Raw genomic sequence first — 18,813 nt, forward strand, 5'->3', positions numbered from 1 at the left:
AGGAGTGCGGAAATATTGACTGAACATTTTTGTAAAAAATGATCCAGGCAGGTGACTGAAGCATGACTGGACTGGACTGGACTGGGGAGAGGAGACAGGGAGGTCAGCAGAGAGGTTGATAGTGCAGTCAAGGCAGGATAGGCTAGGATAAGGGCTTGTATTAACATGGTACCAGTTTGACAGCTACATTACAGATTTATATTACAAATCTGAACAGTAATTGCTTTGGCCATTTTTGAGACTCAATATGGATAAAAAGAAACATTTGATGGTTTTAGGCATTTTAAAAATACTCGTTCAGAGTGTTTCTGAAATAACATCCTATTGGAGGCTAGACAATGCGCTATGATTTTATACTTTAATAATTGTGTGTGGAATTTCCTTTTTCTTTTCTTTTAAATTGGGTTGTAATTTACATTTTAAATTTAAAGAAGAAAACAATTGAGTCCATACCTTTTTACCTTTCCCAAGGAAATTTTTCAGGGTAAATCTGTAATCTGTCAGGTAGCGTTGTGTAATTTGAACTGGTGTATATATTTAGCAAGGTGGTTATGCAAATTTCAGCATTTATAATTGCAAATACCCTTTAAGAATGGAAAAATATCAGTTCCATACCATCACTTTAAGATTCTGAGAAAAAAGAGCCTGATTCATCTCTCACTCAACCGATCCTTCCCACTGGATTGGAGCAAGGGCTGGAAGGAACATTTTTCTACACACAACTGGGGGTCATCAGCGATGCAGCCCAGTACCAAAATGGGACAAACACGAGGGGATGAGCTCACACTGTTCCCCACTTGTACTTTACTCTCCCAAGGGCTTAGTACAATGCTCTGCACACAGTAACCTCTTAATAAATACTATTGATTGACTGAACATGCTTCTCCCCTTTATGGATGCAACCAGCTGCCTCAGGTTCCCTTTTGAGGGGGAGGGGAGTTCTTAAGGATTCCTTCTTCTACCCCGCTTCTTAAGGAGCATCAGATGTGACCATCTAAAATTTGCTTTAGGTAAGAGGCTCTGATCTTTCGTGGGGAGGTGCTCAATGCTTTTTGTGCAAAGCACAACTTGAATCGGAAGTTTCCTGTCGCCTAATCCAACTTGATTTTTTAGCCAGTGATCCTAGGTATCGCTGCCAATGTCCCTGCCCTCTCCACACTTTTGCTCCCGGTTCCTCTGCTTCCAGATCCTGCCTCTGAGGCTGGCTCAGCTAATCCTCTTCTTTCTTCCAGCTGTCCAATCAATCAATTCAAACAATGCTATTTATTGAGTGGTTTGTCTGCACAGAGCATTGTACTAAATGCCCGGGTGAGTTCAATGGTGTAAGTGGCCCCGACCCACCCTTCTGATGCCTCCAGGTCTCCTAGCTCTGCCTTCCTTTCTCCCCAGCCCCTTCAGCTCTTAACTTTTTCCTGTCCCCTCACCCATGCCCTTGCTCAACTCTGGTTCCTATGTTTCCTGGGGTCCAGCTACCCCAGCCAAATCACAGCCTGGAACCCATCTCAGCGCCTGGCTGACTTGTCCTTTTTTAGATGATGGTCTGCCCACCTTGCCCAAAACAGATGGATGAGCCTCGGGCCCAGGCACCAAGACTTTGGGACCAAGAACCTGCGTGATGGAATTGACTGCATTGCTAGGGAATGGCGCCACTTGCTCTCTCTCGCCTCCACCGGTCGTGATCCCTCTGGGGCAGTGGGTGTCAAAGCAAGTCACCTAGCAGGGGTGCAGCACATTTCAAGGCTCAATCGTTCCATGCTTCAAGGCCAATTACACCCAAAGGGACCACAGCAGTGCCAAAACTGTGCCACAGTGACACTGAGCAGCAGGTGGACACCAGGGAAAGCCGCTCTGGTGTCCTTCTTGGCCTATCCACCATGATAGCCTGCTGAGCCTGATCATCAAGCGAGAAGCCAAGGAGGTTCTTGGACTTGAAGCCTTCATCAACAGTGCTCCAGCCTCAGCAGGCATCCCCCTACTTCCGGTGACCCACTACGGTAAGGTCTATCAGCCAGACTTTGATGGAACAGTTGTGCAAATTGTATCTCTGTAGAAGAACAGCATAACGTTGGCTGCAACACCACACTGGATATTATTTCCTGCATCACTTGGGTCTTTTCAGAGACAACCACCTAACTGTCTTAGACCTTGATTTCATCATCCGGATTTTTACAGTGATGAAAACCATGATGGCAGACTTCACCCACTAACACTTAAGGCGGAGAAACAACTAGAATCTACCTGTCGGAATTCATTTCACAGGCCTGTGTAATGAGATGAAAGAAGAACTATTCTGGGGGTTTCAGTTAGCATAGGGCCACCGACCAGGAACCGTTTACGGGACCAACAACAGGCTAATAAGGGTGCAAAGAGAACCCATCCCCTGGTCATTTTCACTTTCCTGGTCTCGGCACCTTTCCCTAACAACAGCTCAAGCAGAAGCATTGCAGTATCATGTCACTTCCTGCTTTCCAGTTGGGATGGTCCACTGGAAATCTCCATCACAAGGATTCATCCCTCCAAGATAGGTCAGCCCCTCTGGCTTCTCGGATAGCCCTAGAGCCATTGAATGAGGAAATTCCAGAGAGATTCCAGCTGATCCCTCAGACTGTGTAAACGCTGGGGACGAACTGGAGCCAGAGCACTAGCTTGGCTTGCTGATGGGGGAGACCTCGTGCCTCTCAGGACCTACTTAAAGGCACCCGTAAATGGCCGTCTGGGTTTGAAAGAAAAAGCTTTTATTTCGACGCGATCTTATGGGGCTCTCTGGAGGCCGACGGGGAGAGCTTCCTGTCAAAGTCTGTGCCAAAGAGCCTGAAGGGGCAACTTCCCCTCAAAGCTGACCACACCCCTCATTCTTGGTATCCTCCATGTAGGTTGTCGGGCACAAGGGCTGGGTTTGGGCAGCCCCAGCGCCAAGCATGGTATACGAAGGGTGGACGCACACACACCCACACACACGCACCACTGGAAAAGCCCTCTTCCCTTCACCTGGCCTGTCTAGGGTGCCTTACCTGGTCTCTTTATCTTTGGGGGCTGGCATGGTGCCGTAGCCAAAGGCCGGCTTCTCGATCACATCCACCACAACAGGTAGGCCTGCAGGGTTCCGCACCGCCTTGCTCTCCACGTACATGACCGGGCCCAGCTCCTTCTTGAAGGACTGGCGACTGGGGGAGGCCCGATCGGGCGGCAGGGCGTGAGGAGCCATGAGGGCATTGGGGTGAGGATGCAAGTCCATCATCCTGATGTCCGCCACTCGGTGGGGGGAGGCAGGTGGGGTCTTGGAGCCCAGCGTGGGCAGGTGGCTGTCGGGATACTTCCTGGATTTCTGCCGATACAGCGACTGCTCCATCAGCTCTGCCTGCATAGAGGGGCTGCAGTAGGCGCTGGCTGAGCGGATGGCGGTACGGTGGTAGGCTATGACGTGGTCTGGGACGTCCAGGGGGTGGCCGGTGTGGGCCGAAGCGATGCTCATCCTGGCCTCGTGGTACAGGTAGGGGTCCGCGTACAGGCCTTCGTTCCTGAAGAGGGCCAGGTTCTTGCCACTCAGGTCCTCATCCGGCTTGACATCCCTCCGCTCCAGGATGGCGCTCGGGCTGGGTGAGACGGAGCGCGACACCGGCATGCTGGACAGGCGGTCCCTGGGGAGGGTGGCGTTGCCGGGGACCACCACTGAGCGGACGCCGCCGTAGGGGATTCTGGATGGGGACGGGGGCATCGAATGGGCCACAGGCGTGGACGGAGGAGAAGTGGGATTGGCATGGGATCCTGGGCGAGAGGGCCCAGCGCCGTCTCCTCTGGCATAAGCAATTTCTCTCTGCATCTGAAAATGAAGACGGAAAATAAACTCCTTTACTAGTCACCCTCACAGACAATGTAACCATACAGGCGTGATGACAAAACAAGCTAGAGATATCGACAGAAAGGAAACGGGTTGAGAAGCAGCATGGCCTAGCGGGCAGAGCAAGGGCCTGAGAGACAGGGGACCTGGGTCAAATCCTAGCTTTGCCACTGGCCTGCTGGGTGAACTTGGGCAAGTCCACTTAACTTCTCTGTGCCTTATTTACCTCATCTGTAGAAAGATGAGTCATACCTCCTCTCCTTCCCCCTTCAGGTGTGAGCCCCACATAGGACAGGGACTGTCCCTGATCTGATGGTCTTGTATCTACCCCAGTGCTTAGCACAGTACTTGCCACATAGCTGCTAATCAAATTCCACATTTATTATGATTATTATCATTCTTTTTCCCAGAGAGGAGCTAGTGGTGAAGATTAAGATTCCTGTAGCCTTTCCACATTCATTTACACAGAAGTTGCAATCCTTCCTATTGTTTGAGTTCATCTAGTGCCCCAGACTACATTAAGAGAAAAAAAATCATATTAAAGGTTGAAAATGCAAACACACCCAAACCTGTTCTAGGCATTCATCTCTAAAGGCCAATTTCTTAATTTCACTCCTGCCAAAACACCACCAGAAACACTAAAATGTGCAAGGCACCCTCTGATCTCAGAGTTTCAAATATTTTTCAGATCCTTCATGTGCCGCTGAACTTCAGGATGGCTAGGCAGCCCTGCAGGTGAATTCATGGTTTCACGCATGTTAGGCTAAAAATCAACCTGGCTAAAATTAGGAGCAGGGTCCTCTGTGAACACTAAAGTGTTCTTATGGACATATATGGCAGTCATTTGTTTACCTGCTTTAGGGTCTACCAATACCTTCCTCTTCAGAGGTGCTGTCTGCCACAGAGAGAGAGAGAGAGAGAGAGAGAGAGAGAGAGAGTGTGTGCGCGCGCGCTCGTGTCTTCCTCCAGGGGCTCTACACCACTACCTCCTATCTTTCTGTTTCCTGCCAATCTACCAAGCCCCCTAGGGAGTTATCTCATAGATCAAAGGGATGGGGAGGTGGTCTTCCCTTGATGCCTGAAACCAGAGAGAAGAGTTCTTTTCCTCAGCTGGGTTCCTGCTGAGCAGCTCTACCCCTGAGGTGGCTGTGGAAATACTTGGGACCTTTGAAAATTTGCCATCAGGTCCTTAGCTTACATCTTCAAAACAAACCCATTAATGCCTCAGAAGTACCTAATACGGTAACCCCATCAGCGGTCTGGGAGAAAAATAAAATATCATCCACTAAAAATTTTCTGAATAAAAAAAGAAACTGCCAAATGCTTTAACCCCATCAGCAGTCTGGGAGAAAAATAAAATATCATCTACTAAAAATTATCTGAATAAAAAAGGAAAGTGCCAAATGCTTCCATTACCTGAAAAAAAAACACCATGTTGATTTAATCACTGCCATTACTGGTCTAGTGTAATTATGTCTCCTAATAAGGTAGGGAGATGGTAACATTTCTTTAATTGTCTTTTTTAAAAAAATGGTTAAGTTGTGTCAGTTACAGCAACTCAAACCCCAGCTTCTGAAGATGGCGTTTGAAAAGCTTTCTATCACATCAAACCACACAATAACATAACCTGTGGAAAACAAAACACTTCTTGAAAGGATCTTTCTTCCTTAAGGAATTAAAGCCACTTACTTTTACTTAAGGAAACCACCTGAGTGACTCCCGCTGTAACAACCCCGATGCTGCTCCAAACCGCCCAGATCCTTTGTCTCCGACACCAATCTAAATCCCCAGTTTCACAGTTAGAGTTTTTATCCGTCCTTCTTCTCGCAGGAAAGGAAAACACCAAAGCATTCGGCGACCCAAAAACGCTCCGTGACACAGAATGGCCATTTTGTTCTACCCAGGCATCTAGGCAGAACTGCTAGAGGAACAGGCGGAGAGTGGAACTCCATATGATAAACCCGATTTCTCCTCCCCTTAGAAATTAGTCACTGAATAACCTCAGACCCACATCCAGCCACAGACTACATCACATGTGACTCAGTGCTTCTAGAGTTGCTGGATTAGAACACACACATACCTCTCACACACAAACGAACCTATATTAAAGCCGCAAACATGAAAGTCTTTAGCAAATTGATCTTTAGGAAAAAGAAAAAAAAGTCAGTTTATTTGAGTCTGGTAAGTACGTTTCTTTCCTAAAGAAAATAGTGAGAAAACCCAAAATCTGAAGTATGCCCTAGGAAGAAACTTCAAACAGTTCAGGTTTTGGGTACTCGCACAGTTCTTTTGCTCCTGTGCCAATCTTTGGAAGTAGTTTAGGCGGGCTGCAAGAGTGAAATCCGAAACTGCTCACTGAGCTTACAGTACCTGCTTGGAGCAGGAAGGAGATAAAGGAAGCAGGATACTAATTAACCAGCTCAGCTTCACTGCAGTGAACTTTGGGCAGCAGTTATAAATCACTTCTGTTGCTTCTGCTACCGAGGGCTGCACAGATCAGTCCAACCTCTCCCCTGAAAACGACTCCGGATAGAAAAAGGACACTGAGGGAAAGGACTATGGAGGTCTCTTCGGCTCCCGGCAGTGGTCAGGTTCATTGGGCGACGGACAGGGAGGGAAGGGCAAATCTGGCACGGAAGCCAGGGAACGCCAACCTTCAACAGTGCCAGTCCTCCCTGCCACGTGAGGCCACAGCCACAAAGAGGGATGCGCTAACCACCGACAACTACTCGTAATAATAATAACAATTATGGTACTCGTTTAGTGCTATATGCCAAGCACTGTTCTAAGTACTGAGGTAGATACAATTTAATCAGGTTGGACACAATCTCTGTCCCACATGAGGCTCACACTCTTAATCCCCATTTTACTGATGAGGGAACTGAGGCCCAGAGAAGTGAAGTGACTTGCCCAAGGTCTCACAGCAGACATGTGGTGGAGCCAGGATTCAAAGCCAGGTCGTTCCGGCTCCCAGACCCGTGCTCTGGCCACTAAGTCATGCTGCTTCTCCGGCCCAGGGGACAGGCCCGAACACCCGGTGGGCAAAGGGTGGATCGAGGAGGAAGGGAAGCGCTTCCTCAGCTCTCAGGCCAGCCCTGGTGAATCATCCTCCCGCTCACCCAATGCTCACCCAAGCTCCTGCGGGGAAGGGCACGGCAGAAATCAATAGCAGTGGGACCTCGGAGACACAAGCGGAATGAAACACTCTAGCACAGACTCCGTTGGCGGACAGCCATATCCCACTGCCGTGCCTGGGCGGCCTTAGCATAGCTGAAGCTTTTTTTTTCCTGCATTTGGAGGTCATTCTTGCTGACCAGAAGAATTCTGCGGCATCTCCCGGTTCCAAAACCAAATAAACTTCGCAGCGTTTCTTAAAACTGTTTATCATCGTCAAGATGCTCTATGGCTATTAAAGGGAAAATAGATACCACATGACGCTGCCACACTCCTAAGATGTCTTATTAGAAACAATATTTTGATTAAGCGGTTGCAGCAGATGCAGGGTTCGAGGCCGCCATGGCGTAGAAGGAATGTGAAAACCATTATTTTGATTTTGAATTTAATCAGTCAGGGTTTGTTATTTCTTAGGAGAGCTTGGGAAGCACAAACTATCTGCCACTGAGGCATCTGGGATACATTTGGCCATTCTGACTCTCCGGGCAAATAGATGGTTTCCAGAAAGGGAAAACTGGGGGTGGGAATTCTGTTCTATTGAGCTAGAGAAGTGCTCAAAGCTGCTTATCAGCATGATCCCTGACCTGTCTACACTGGAAAAAAATTGGTCTTATGCCACAGGTGCACTCTAACGGTAGCAGGAGGAGGCCAGTGAATACTCACAAGACAAATTCCTGATGACTGAAGATTCCTGTGAGGAATGACATGATATTCCACCACTATCATGGTGCCAGGGCCCACATCTGACCTCCCAATGATGACTGAAAATGCAGATCCCCCGGGATAACGTCGGCTAGGCTGGTGCCACAACAGTCAGTACGGTGGCTGACACCAGCAGTACCGCGTCAATGAAAATGACCGAGCTGCCCAGACTTGCGGCAAAGCCAGTGGCCTGGCAGGGTTAATATCCATCTCCCTTGAAGACCATAAGCTTCCTAAGGGCAGGGATCATTTCTACAAACTCTACCATATGGTACTTTCCCCAGAAGCTTAGTCCAGTACTCTGCACACAGTAAGCATTCAAAAAATACCACCGATAACTGGATCACGAACTGCAGATCAAGTTAGGAAGCAACAGCTGGGACATGCCAAGTTGGAAGAGCTCTGAAACTGAGGTACACCTAGAGGATCCACACCCCTGTCCCTGACAAGGAGAGGACCCTTCAGAGGTGGCAACAGGCCTTCGAAGATCTACTCACTTTGTTCCCCACTCTCCAGGACAATGAAGAGGGATTTTTCCAACGTATCCGAACAGGACCACGATTCTGACCATTGAGGCCTCCCCGCTATGGCCCAAGCCCTGAAGAACGGGCAAACCCCTGGATGGGATGGTGTACCTGCCAAAATCTCCAAGCCGAGAGCCCTACGCTACTCGGATATCAGCACAGACTTCCTCATAGCATTTAGAACCCTAAGTAAATACCACAGGATTTCAAAGACGCCACAATCAGCACCATCTCTAAGAAAAAAGGCGAGAAACCTAATTTTGGAAGCTATTGTGACATCTCCTCTCAACTGCTGGCAAGTTCCTAGCCAAAGGCCTTTTTGGACCAGCTCCTGAAGAACGTTGTAATCTGGGCGCTCCCACAATCTCAGTGTGGCTTTAGGCTGCAACGTGGTGCAGCAACAATGGTCTTCATAGCATTTCAGCCAGGAAGTGCAAAGGCCTATATTAAAACTACTGCAAGTTACCTGCACTTAATGCCATTGGTAGACCTGGGTGATGACTGGTTTTTAACTGTGACTGCTCCCACTTCATCATTGCATGGCAGTTATCAATTGATCAACTGTACTTTTAAGTGCTTACTGGGTACAGAACACTGTACTGAGCACTTGGGAGAGCACACTAGAGGGCTGTTCTCATCAGAGATGAAGGAGTCCTTCCTGCTTCTCTCTAACACCACACTAAAAGCAACAATGAAAGTGCTGAATCTAGCATGTAGGAGTTGTTGTAATAACAACAACAACAACAATTATAATTGTTAAGCTATCATTATTTCAGGTGCTGTACTCAGTGCTGAGGTAGATACAATATAAGCAGATGAGACAGAGTTCCTGCCCCACGTGGAGCTCACAGTCTAAGGAGAGGGAGAAGAGCCATCTCACCTCATTGTTACAGATGAGGAAACTGTAGGCACAAAAAAAAGTCAAGTGACTTTCCCAAGGTCACAAAGCAGGTAAATGGCACAGCCAGAATTAGAACCCAGGCTTCCTGACACCCAGGCCCATGTTTTTTCCACTTGGCCAGTAGTATGGAGAGATACACTGAAAAGATTAGGAGCTGTTTTGCCAAATTAGTTAAGCCTAAAGATTAACAATTAGCCGGAAGGAGACCAAACTTCAAACTATTTTACTCTCGGAATTGGCCCGTCCAGTAAAACTTTTCATCAGTAGTACAGATCTGAAAGCAGGTGGTGAATTCCTCTCTTGAGGCAGCACATTGCCCATGGATCTGAGGGACAGAGAAGTAGAAAACCAAGTCACAAATGCTAGCATTTTCCTTCCAAGACTGACAGCGGCATGGTCCCATTGTGGCAACAACCAAAGATCAAATCAGACAAAACCAAAGAACTCCACATAGATGGGTATGAAGTCATAAAGCTGTGAGACTTGGATCCTACTAAGACATTCCATCCAACATCTCAAGCAGCTTCACACACCAGGCTAATATCAAGTAGCAGGACTAGAGCTAGATCCCATCAGTCTGCCGGCTCTGAGCTCAATGCAGCCTGGCTGTCACATATGAAGAAATGGAAACCAATATTCTGCACACAGTAAGTGCTCAATAAATGCCATTGATTAATAGGAGACCCAACAGCTGTGGGATGGTGAGGTAAAATGCAGAGACAGCAAGCAGGGAGAGAGGAAGAAAAATGTCAAAGATACCTTGAAGCACAATCTCAAGCAATGCAGAAGAGTTCAAGACTGCTGGGAGAACATACTGATAAAAAAGAACAGCTTAGCGGGCAGCACTCAGTAACGGATGGTCTCTTTTAGAGAAGAGGCATTGGAAAGGCAGAGATAAAAGGTAAAATCGACAACACCGTTAAACGCTGCAAATAGCAAATGAAGCAGAGCCGCAAAGGTTTACCTTTACCTGCAGCTATATTGATTTACGCATGCATTACTGATTGTGCAGTGAATCACTTCATTGTAGTAGTAACACATGCGAGACCAGGCAAGAGTCACGGCACCCTACTGGAACTGAAGTCTGGCGTTCTACAGACTGTTTGGCTAAGTGGATCCCAGATGATAAATGCACTGAAATGCAGCTATTTTAAAGGATGGGTTCTCTGGCTCAGCAACAATATAGCATAACCTTTGATATGTCTGCTGTGCTTAAGTGGTTTTGTTTCATTGACTGCATGTGTCTCCTTTTAGTTTTTAAATGCTCTAGGGAACCATCTGAAGGATGCCTGACTTGATTATTACCAAGGAAGCCAGTGACTGTTTGGACTCAATCAAAGTTTGACCCTGGGATAGTTCAGAAAGAGAAAGCTCCTCTAGGGAAGTACACTGTTCACTCACCAGGAGGGGAGAAATAATTCTTCCAGGGCGACAAAGTACTATCTACAGAAGTACAAGAGGACATCTTCCCAACGATATCCTAGAAAAATCCCTTCCTCATACTTGAAAGAACTGTTCAATCTTCAAAGAGATGTTTAGTCCCCTGGTTAACAGTTCCCCATCACGAAAACACTCCCCCATCTCTTTAATTTCTTCACCGCAACTGCTTAAACCCAGACTGTCTTGCAGCACTTTAGCCTGTGCCTAATAGCCTACCACTTTCATTTGAGAATCAAGTACCCCATTAAGCTGAATTTTTTTAAATAGCTTGACACCAAAGGAACAAAGTTCAGCCATTTCTTTTTCATCACTGTTAATGAAAGACTGAAATTACTACTGGACATTCAAAATCTCTTGGGAGAATCTGCCTGGAAGAATCTCTTCAAAAGTTCCTTGTTCCTTGATATTATTTTTATTAGGAAAATTATTACATTTCCCAGGGAAAGTGGGTTGTTGAGCCCCAAATCTATTTTGTTACAAACCCACCTAAAGTTAATGAGCCAGCAGATGCTTTTCAGTGAAACTTCCAATTTCAGCACACTTCCATTCAGATGAGTTTTTAAATTTTTATTTTCCATGTCCTTTACAATCTTCAGTGATTCTAAGCAGGCAGGTAGTTGATGGTCTATTTTACTGTAAGACATACATCTCCTTGAAAGAAAAGGGCTGAAGTAAAAAACCCTACCATTGGTCAAGAATCCCTAAGAGTCTGGCCTACCTCTTTTAGAGCCATATTTTTTTCTGTTACTTTTGCCGCTGAATTAAAGCTACCCCCCATCAATCACCATGCTAGAGCTGGTGAAGAATCTTTTATTCTTTATCTAGCCATTGACTATCATATTGGGAGATATGATTAAGACTCAGTAGGGAGGAGGAGTGTCCTCCCCATGTCTGAGGTAGGTTACATTGAGGATTTCAGTCAGTTTCCCAGTTGGTATACTTCAGAATCATCTAAAAGACTGAGTCCTACCTATCAATCGATACATCGCTAGCATTCACTGAGTCCCTATTGAGTGCATTATACTATAGGCTTGAAAGACTACAAATGAGTTAGAAGCCACGGTCCTTGCCCTCAGGAAGCTTACAGTCTAGCTTGGGAAACAGAATCTTACATAAATTACAGGCTGGGGGAGTAATAGAGTACATAAGAGACATACAATTCAACAGTTTATACAGCCACAATCAAACCATGCTAGCTGGATAGAGAGGAATAAGTCTCTTTCTTTTTGCTATTATTCCATGTATTCTTTTCGCCTTGAGCTCTACATTTCTAAGACAAAGCCTGGTTGGGAGGAAGAGTTGTTGGGTAGGGGTAAGGGCAGGGCAGGGCAGGGCAGGGCAGGGGAAGGCATCTCTTTAAAAACATACCTACATACCTTCCTCTAACCTAGAGGAGTGACCTCCTGCAGTGACTACTGTCATTTATTAAGTAACCACTGGTGATTTTTGTCTTTTCCCATTCACAGAGACTCTTTATTTTCCTTCAATTCACTAAGGGTTTACTATGTACCAAGCACTGTAGTTAGCACTGGGGTTGATCCTGACAATCAGGTTGGACCCAGTCCCTTTTCCACATGAGGTTCACTGTCTAAACAGCTGGGAGTAGGATTTGACCATTTTGCAGATGAGGAAATAATAATAATGTTGGTATTTGTTAAGCACTTACTATGTGCAGAGCACTGTTCTAAGCGCTGGGGTAGATACAGGGTAATCAGGTTGTCCCACGTGAGGCTCACAGTTAATCCCCATTTTACAGATGGGGTAACTGAGGCACAGAGAAGTTAAGTGACCTGCTCAAAGTCACACAGCAGACAAGTGGTGGTGCTGGGATTAGAATACAGGTCCTCTGACTCCCAGGCTCATGCTCTTTCCACTAGCCAACTGCTTCAGAACGAAAGGCTTTGCCACCTATAAGAACGTGGCCAGGAGAAAAATAGTCCCCATCTTGATAAATGCCTCTTTCTCCCCCAACAGTGAGAGGAGCAGCCAAAATGGGAGTGGAGACAATTCCCAGGAAAATAACCAACTCAGACACACCCGCCACTTCCTGCCCTGGCACAGCTTCTTCGCAAGCTATTCAGTCTCATTCATGTGGGCCCAAATCCGCGCCCACTCCTCAGGAAACCAACTCTGTCTGTTTCCTTTTCTTCTGAGATTTCCTCCAGGGTCTTTCTGAATTCTAACTCCTCTGAGCCTTAATTCCATTCTCCACCTCCACCCTGCTCCCATTCCAGCTTGCATGCTTCACTCTGGACTCTCCCGCCAACTGAACAATAATCAATAACACTTACTGAATAACTACTCTGTGTTGACACTCTAGTAAGCATTTGGGAGAGTATGATAGGTTTGATACACCTGATCCCTCCTCTCAAAGAATTTACAGTCTGAAGTGATAGGGAGACATGAGTAATTACAGAGAGGGGAGTAATAAGAGCATATAATCAATAAGTGGTATTTACTGAGCCCTTACTGTGTGCAGAACACTGTACTAAGCACTTGGGGAATACAATATAACAGAGTTGGTATAAGTTATTTTCTTTAACTGCTCCAAGCATTGTGATTACTTAAGTACTTAGGTGTCACAGAGGTCTGCACTGTGTCCGTTCTAAGAAATAGGGTGAGTTGGTTAGAGATTATTTGGGAAAGGCCTCCTTAAGGAAATGTGATCACATGCTAAGCATTCAGTAAATATGACTGATTGATTGACTGATTGACTGATGGAGGGCTTTGAAGATGGGGAGAGTAGTGGTCTGCCATGTACTGGGAGGGGGGAAGAGAAGATTATGAGGTCCTTTTGCTTAATGGAGAATTGAGGTCATTATTTGGCAAATTCAAACAAAGCTTTGACTGGAATCAAAAATATTTTCTTCGGTTGTCCATTTTGCCACATGAGCCTCCGGTACACCATCATCCAGCATTTTATACACTAAGTTGCCCATGGGTGAAGAATGAACAGGTTCAAATGCCACCACCGTGGAAACTATAGAAAAACTAGGTTGCTATAGATACCCACCTCAATGCCACGGTCTCTTTAGCTTTGTGCATCTTCCTCCCCAGTAGGGCTTATGGACATATCCTGATACTCTATTGCTTCTTACTACTTGTAATTTATTTTATTCTGTGTCTCCCTCATTAGATTTTAAGGTCCTTGAGGGCAGTGATCATGTGTACTAACTCTATTGTACTCCTTCAAGTGCTTAGTACAGTGCTCCATACAGTATGCACTCAATAAATACTATTTTTTGGGGGGTGGTATATTTTTAAGCATTTACTAGAAGCTCAGCAGTGTACTAAGTGCTGGTTGGAGACAGTCCCTGTCCTACATGAGCCTCACAATCTAAGAGGGAGGAAGAATGTGTATTATATACTCATTTTACATATGAGGAGACTGAGGCAAAGAGAAGTTAAGGGACTTGAGCAATGCCACCCTGTAGGCAGGTCTCCTGACTCCAAGACCTGTGCTCCTTCCACCAGCCCATGCTGTTTTTCATGGACTTTCCCGAGCCCTTAATATAGTGCTGTGCACATAATAAGTACTCAAAAATATGACTGATTGACATGACCAGGATGACTTGATTTCAGCCTCTAATCATGTTTTCTTCCCAAGCTCCCCTATCAATTAATGACATTTATTGAGCAGTACAATGTGCAGAGCACTGTACTAAGCTCTTGGAAGAGAGAAGTAAAATAGATTGGGTAAATATGAGTCCTGCTCTCAAGGAAACTGCAGTCTAGTCAGGAAGCCAGTCACTAAAATAAATTACAGATAGGAGAAGGGGTAGAATATAAGGATATGTACATAAGTTCTATGCGGGTGAGGTGAGCATCAAAACACTGAGGTGCTTAAGGGTGATGGGGGGCTGGGGTGGGGGAAGAATCCAAATGCTTAAAGGGTAAAGACCTAAAGGACAGAGGGTGACTAGATGGCAGGGGTGGGGAGGATGATAGAGAATGCCTCTTGGAGGAGATGTGAGTTTAGAAAGGCTTTGAAGTTGGGAAGAGTGTTGGTCTGTTGGATATGAAGGAGGAGGGTGTTCCAGCCAGGGCAAGTATGTGAGCAAGGGAGAGGTCGTTGATAGAGGCCAAATGGAGGTAAGACGAACAGCCTGGCATTAGAGGAGCAAAGTGTGTGGGCTGTGTTGTAGTGGGAGAACTCAGTGAGGTAAGGCAGGAAAGGGAGAGCTGACTGAGTGCTTTGAAGTTGATGGTATGGAGTTTCTATTTGATGCAGAGATGGATGGGCAAACCCTGGAGGTTCTTCAGGAGTGGGGAGATGTGGACCAAATGGTTTATTTTATTCATTCATTTATTTATTTATTTTAAGAAAAATGATCTGGGCAGCCGAGTGAAGTGGGAAGAGCCTGTGCCTCAGTTTCCTGTTCCTCCCTTCTCTGTAAATCATTTTCTTGGGGGGAAGAAAATAGCCTTCTTGGGGAACTGGGACAGTGCAACCTCCTGGATAAGGAAAGGCATCTGGGTCTTATTCTTTTGAAACGGATCATATTGACTTTCACAGAGAAGGGAGGGCCAGAGTTTGGCTTGGCTCAGATTTCCTGCACACCCTGTCTTCTCTTCCACTACCCTCCAGCTACCCAGATTTGTTTTCAAAAATTAAAAATAGCTTCCTGGGCACACCAGTCGAATATTCCTACAGTGAATAGAGGAATTCTGCCAGTCCCCTTTCAGAGATCATCAGTCACTCCCAACAGGAGGGAAGCAGCTTCCTGCCTAGTGGAAAAAGCATGGACCTGGGAGTCGGAGGGCCTGAGTTCTAATCCCAACTCTGCCACTTACCTGCTAAGTGACCTTGGGCAAGTCACTTAACTTTTTCCATACTTCAATTTCCTCATCTGTAAAATGGGGATTCAATACTTGTTCTCCCTCCTACTTACACTGGGAACCCAATGAGGGATAGGGACTGAGTTGGACCTGATTACCTCTTATCTACTCCAGCACTTAGTATGGTGCTTGACACACAATTAGTGCTTGACAAATGCCATCATTACCAGGAGGAAGGTGCCAGGCCTTCACTGAACCACTGAATCCAAAGGCATTGCTCCCAAGTGGGCTGGCTGAGCACCTCGCACATTGGCGCCGGACTACTAGCCTCACAGGCTCAATGTAATATTTAAAAAGCAAACAAAAGTGTGGCCCACTTTGGAGCACTGTGGTCAGTATATGATACCAGAATCCACCCATAAATCCCAACTAAATAGGAACCATAGAACTAATATCAGATGGCATGAGTTTAGCTCTCATTGGTTTTGTAAATACGGTTTTAGTCATGGCCTAATTATATGGTTTGTGGATTACCTAATCCTTGGATTTCTCCGGCACTCCCCCCAATATCCTTCTCGGACCTTTTCATCTCTCTGGGACTACTAGACCAGGAAGAGCAAAGAGAACAATGACCAAATGAGCAGGCAAGAAATGTCTAATGAGCAGCTCTAGAAAAAGATGAGGTGTGGAAATAATATGAAAGTGGGGTTTTTGTGTGTGTGTGTTTGCTGGGGGGTGGGGGGATGAGGGGGTGAGGAGTGGTTTGGATTATCTCTGGATTTCAATTCTCCATTCCATTCTTGCTGATCATCAAGTTGCTTGCATTCAAATTGCCCAACTCAGGTCAAGATTGTGAGGTGTGAGGTGTTTGAGTCTCACTAAAGGAGTGAGGTTCAAACAATTTATTTTCTTCTAACTCAGTCTGTTCAATGAGCATAATATCTAATGAGATGCATGTGCAGTATTCTCATTTTCTCAGGTTCATGCCAGTATGACTGCCTATTTATCCACCTCCTCTAAAATCCAAAGTGAGGAATGAATCAGGTTCATGTATTTAATTCATATTTTTTTCTCTTAATGTTCCCGTCACAAAGTAACTGAATAGAACCCTTATATGCATCCAACAGCAATTTTTAGGAATAACACTATGAATGTTAAAAGTTTAGAAACCATTTAACACAATGCGATTCAGCCCAAAATGTTCAGATTTACATAATTGCATCCATAGGTTGCCAACAATGGCCCATTTCTCATTTCCAATACAATCCTAAGGCCCACCCAGATCACCCACTAGCAGACTCTCTGGTCTAAATATGCCCCAGCAATCTGCAGCCAATTTCTGTTGGTTTAGGTTCCGAGCCCTAGAGATAGCTGCTGAGAAATCTGAGTTGCGTTTAAACAGATCTTTCTGTTTTGCTGTTAAACAGCTGCCTCGAAATGTATTTTTAGATTTGGTTTAAGAAGTAAATAAAAAGTGTGACCCATTTTGGAACAGCCATAGCCAGCACTACCTCCCCTCTCCTTCGTAGGTCATCCATCTGCCATCACTGTCCATGGATCTTAAAGAGATTTTAGGATCTACTCCTCGTTGAGGTGATGCTGCCTGGATCACACCCCTTTATTTCCTGCCGATAATTATGGTATTTGTCAAGCACTTATGTGCCAAGCACTGTACTAAGCATGGGGAAGACACAAGCTAATCAAGTTAATGAGGCTCACGGTCTAAGCCCTAGGGAGTAAAATGGAGTCCCCATTTTACAGATGAGGGAGCTGAGGCATAGAAAAGCTGTGACTTGCCCAAGGTCACCCAGAAGACCAATGGCATAGCTGGGATTAGAACCCAAGTCCTATGACTCCCAGGCCTGTGCTCTTTTCACTAGGCCATGCTGCTCCTCCAAGGTGTTGGATCAATGGGCTCCTGGATCCAGGCCTCAGCTGCTGACCACTCCCCTGGGCCACCAGACAAAGTTCCCAGCACACTCAGAGGAGTCAAAAAAGGACCCAGTGTATATGTGGCCTCTAAGCCCCAAGATTTACTTGGGCCCCACTTCCTCAAAGCATGTCACTTCGCAACCACTGTGACTTCACTGAGGACCAATATCCCGCTAGACTGTAAGTTTCTAGATGGCAGGGATCATGTCTACCAACTGTTGCACCGGATTCTCCCAAGCGCTAAGTACAGTGCTCTGACCAAAATAAGCTCTCAATAAATGCCACTGACTGATTGATGCCATTTGTTTCTGAGTACAGTTGTCGCCGCTGTTGAGTGCTGACACAGTGACTCTAGGAGGCACAGTGGGGCGCCGTAAGCAACTTGAGGGCAGGGGAAGCAACTTGAGGGCAGGGGACACATTTTACACTTCTGTATGTTCTCCAAATGCTCTGCCTCCAGAAGGCTCCCAGTCCAGGGCTCTGAATTACAAGAAGTGCCCAAAACAGTGCTCTCAATATAGTAGGTGCCCAGTACAGTGATCTGAACATCCTAGATGCTCAAGTTAGGGCTCTGAATCCCAGTTGGTGCTCAAACTGAGGTTGCCAGAGTAGTTTAGTCCCGGTCAGAAAGGATGGGGTTGGTTCTGGAGTGACATTTGCAAGTAAACCAGTCTGGTTGGGTCATTTGTAAGGATGAATGGGAGCCTGCTGTCTGACCATGGGCAAGTCACTTCTCTTCCCTATGCCTCAGTTACCTCAACTGCAAAATGGGGATTGAGACTGTGAGCCCCACTGGGGCAGATACTGTGTCCAACTCCATTTGCTTTTATTGGTACAGTGCCCGGCACATAGAAGGCACTTAACAAGTACCATTATTATTATTAAAACCAGGCAGGGAGTCATTAGCCAGTGGGTGAAAAACTCCAAAGTGTGTGCACACACCAGGAGTCACATACTGACTTGGAGACCCATGGTGTGATCCTAGCAGCCCCAGGGCTATTTGGTTTAGTGATGCAGAAACCTCTCTGCTCTTGCTATTATGCCCAAAGTCAGAATCCCTAGTATGCTAGAAACTGAATTTTCATTACACAGTTTGGTTATAACACAAGTCTATTCTGCCACAACACGACCCCTCAGGTTGGCACGAGCAGACTCAGTGTAAGAAGAAATGCCAGTGTCACCAATCAAGGTGTGCTGCTGTTCTATTTTCTGACCTCCACATCTACCTTGCTGGGGAGGCACTTCAGTAACATAGGTATTTGAATGAAAAGAATGTTAAACAGGGTGAATGTTAAACAGTAAACCTGTTAAACAGGTTAAACAGGTCTTCTAACCATCTGATCTCTATCCATCAAATCAATGGTTAGAACAGGATTTTCCCATAACATGAGATTTTTCAAGAATATAACCTCCTCTATATTATAGGAGAACTCCCTGGATTTTGGTTGTTTAGAATAGATTAAAAAGCAGAAGAGCTTGACTATAATACTGGCACTTTTTACTACCAAAAATTCTTAGAAATC

General features: G+C 45.9%; 1 protein-coding gene across 18 annotated transcripts in view; it reads right to left on the reverse strand.

Annotated features, from left to right (window-relative positions):
* Positions 1–18,813, reverse strand: part of KIAA1217 (KIAA1217 ortholog) — a 280,750-nt gene that overhangs the window by 51,006 nt on the left and 210,931 nt on the right. For 17 of the 18 annotated variants that reach the window (XM_029077819.2, XM_039913917.1, XM_029077820.2 and 14 more), the window contains one exon: positions 3,012–3,820. In XM_029077819.2, coding sequence (XP_028933652.2) covers positions 3,012–3,820 — 809 coding nt within the window. Of the gene's footprint in view, positions 1–3,011; positions 3,821–5,527; positions 5,787–18,813 lie in introns of those variants that run through there. The other variant, XM_029077816.2, reaches the window with a different exon arrangement.

This window comes from Ornithorhynchus anatinus, chromosome 13 (genome assembly GCF_004115215.2).
Source record: "Ornithorhynchus anatinus isolate Pmale09 chromosome 13, mOrnAna1.pri.v4, whole genome shotgun sequence".
Classification (NCBI taxonomy): Eukaryota; Metazoa; Chordata; class Mammalia; order Monotremata; family Ornithorhynchidae; genus Ornithorhynchus; species Ornithorhynchus anatinus.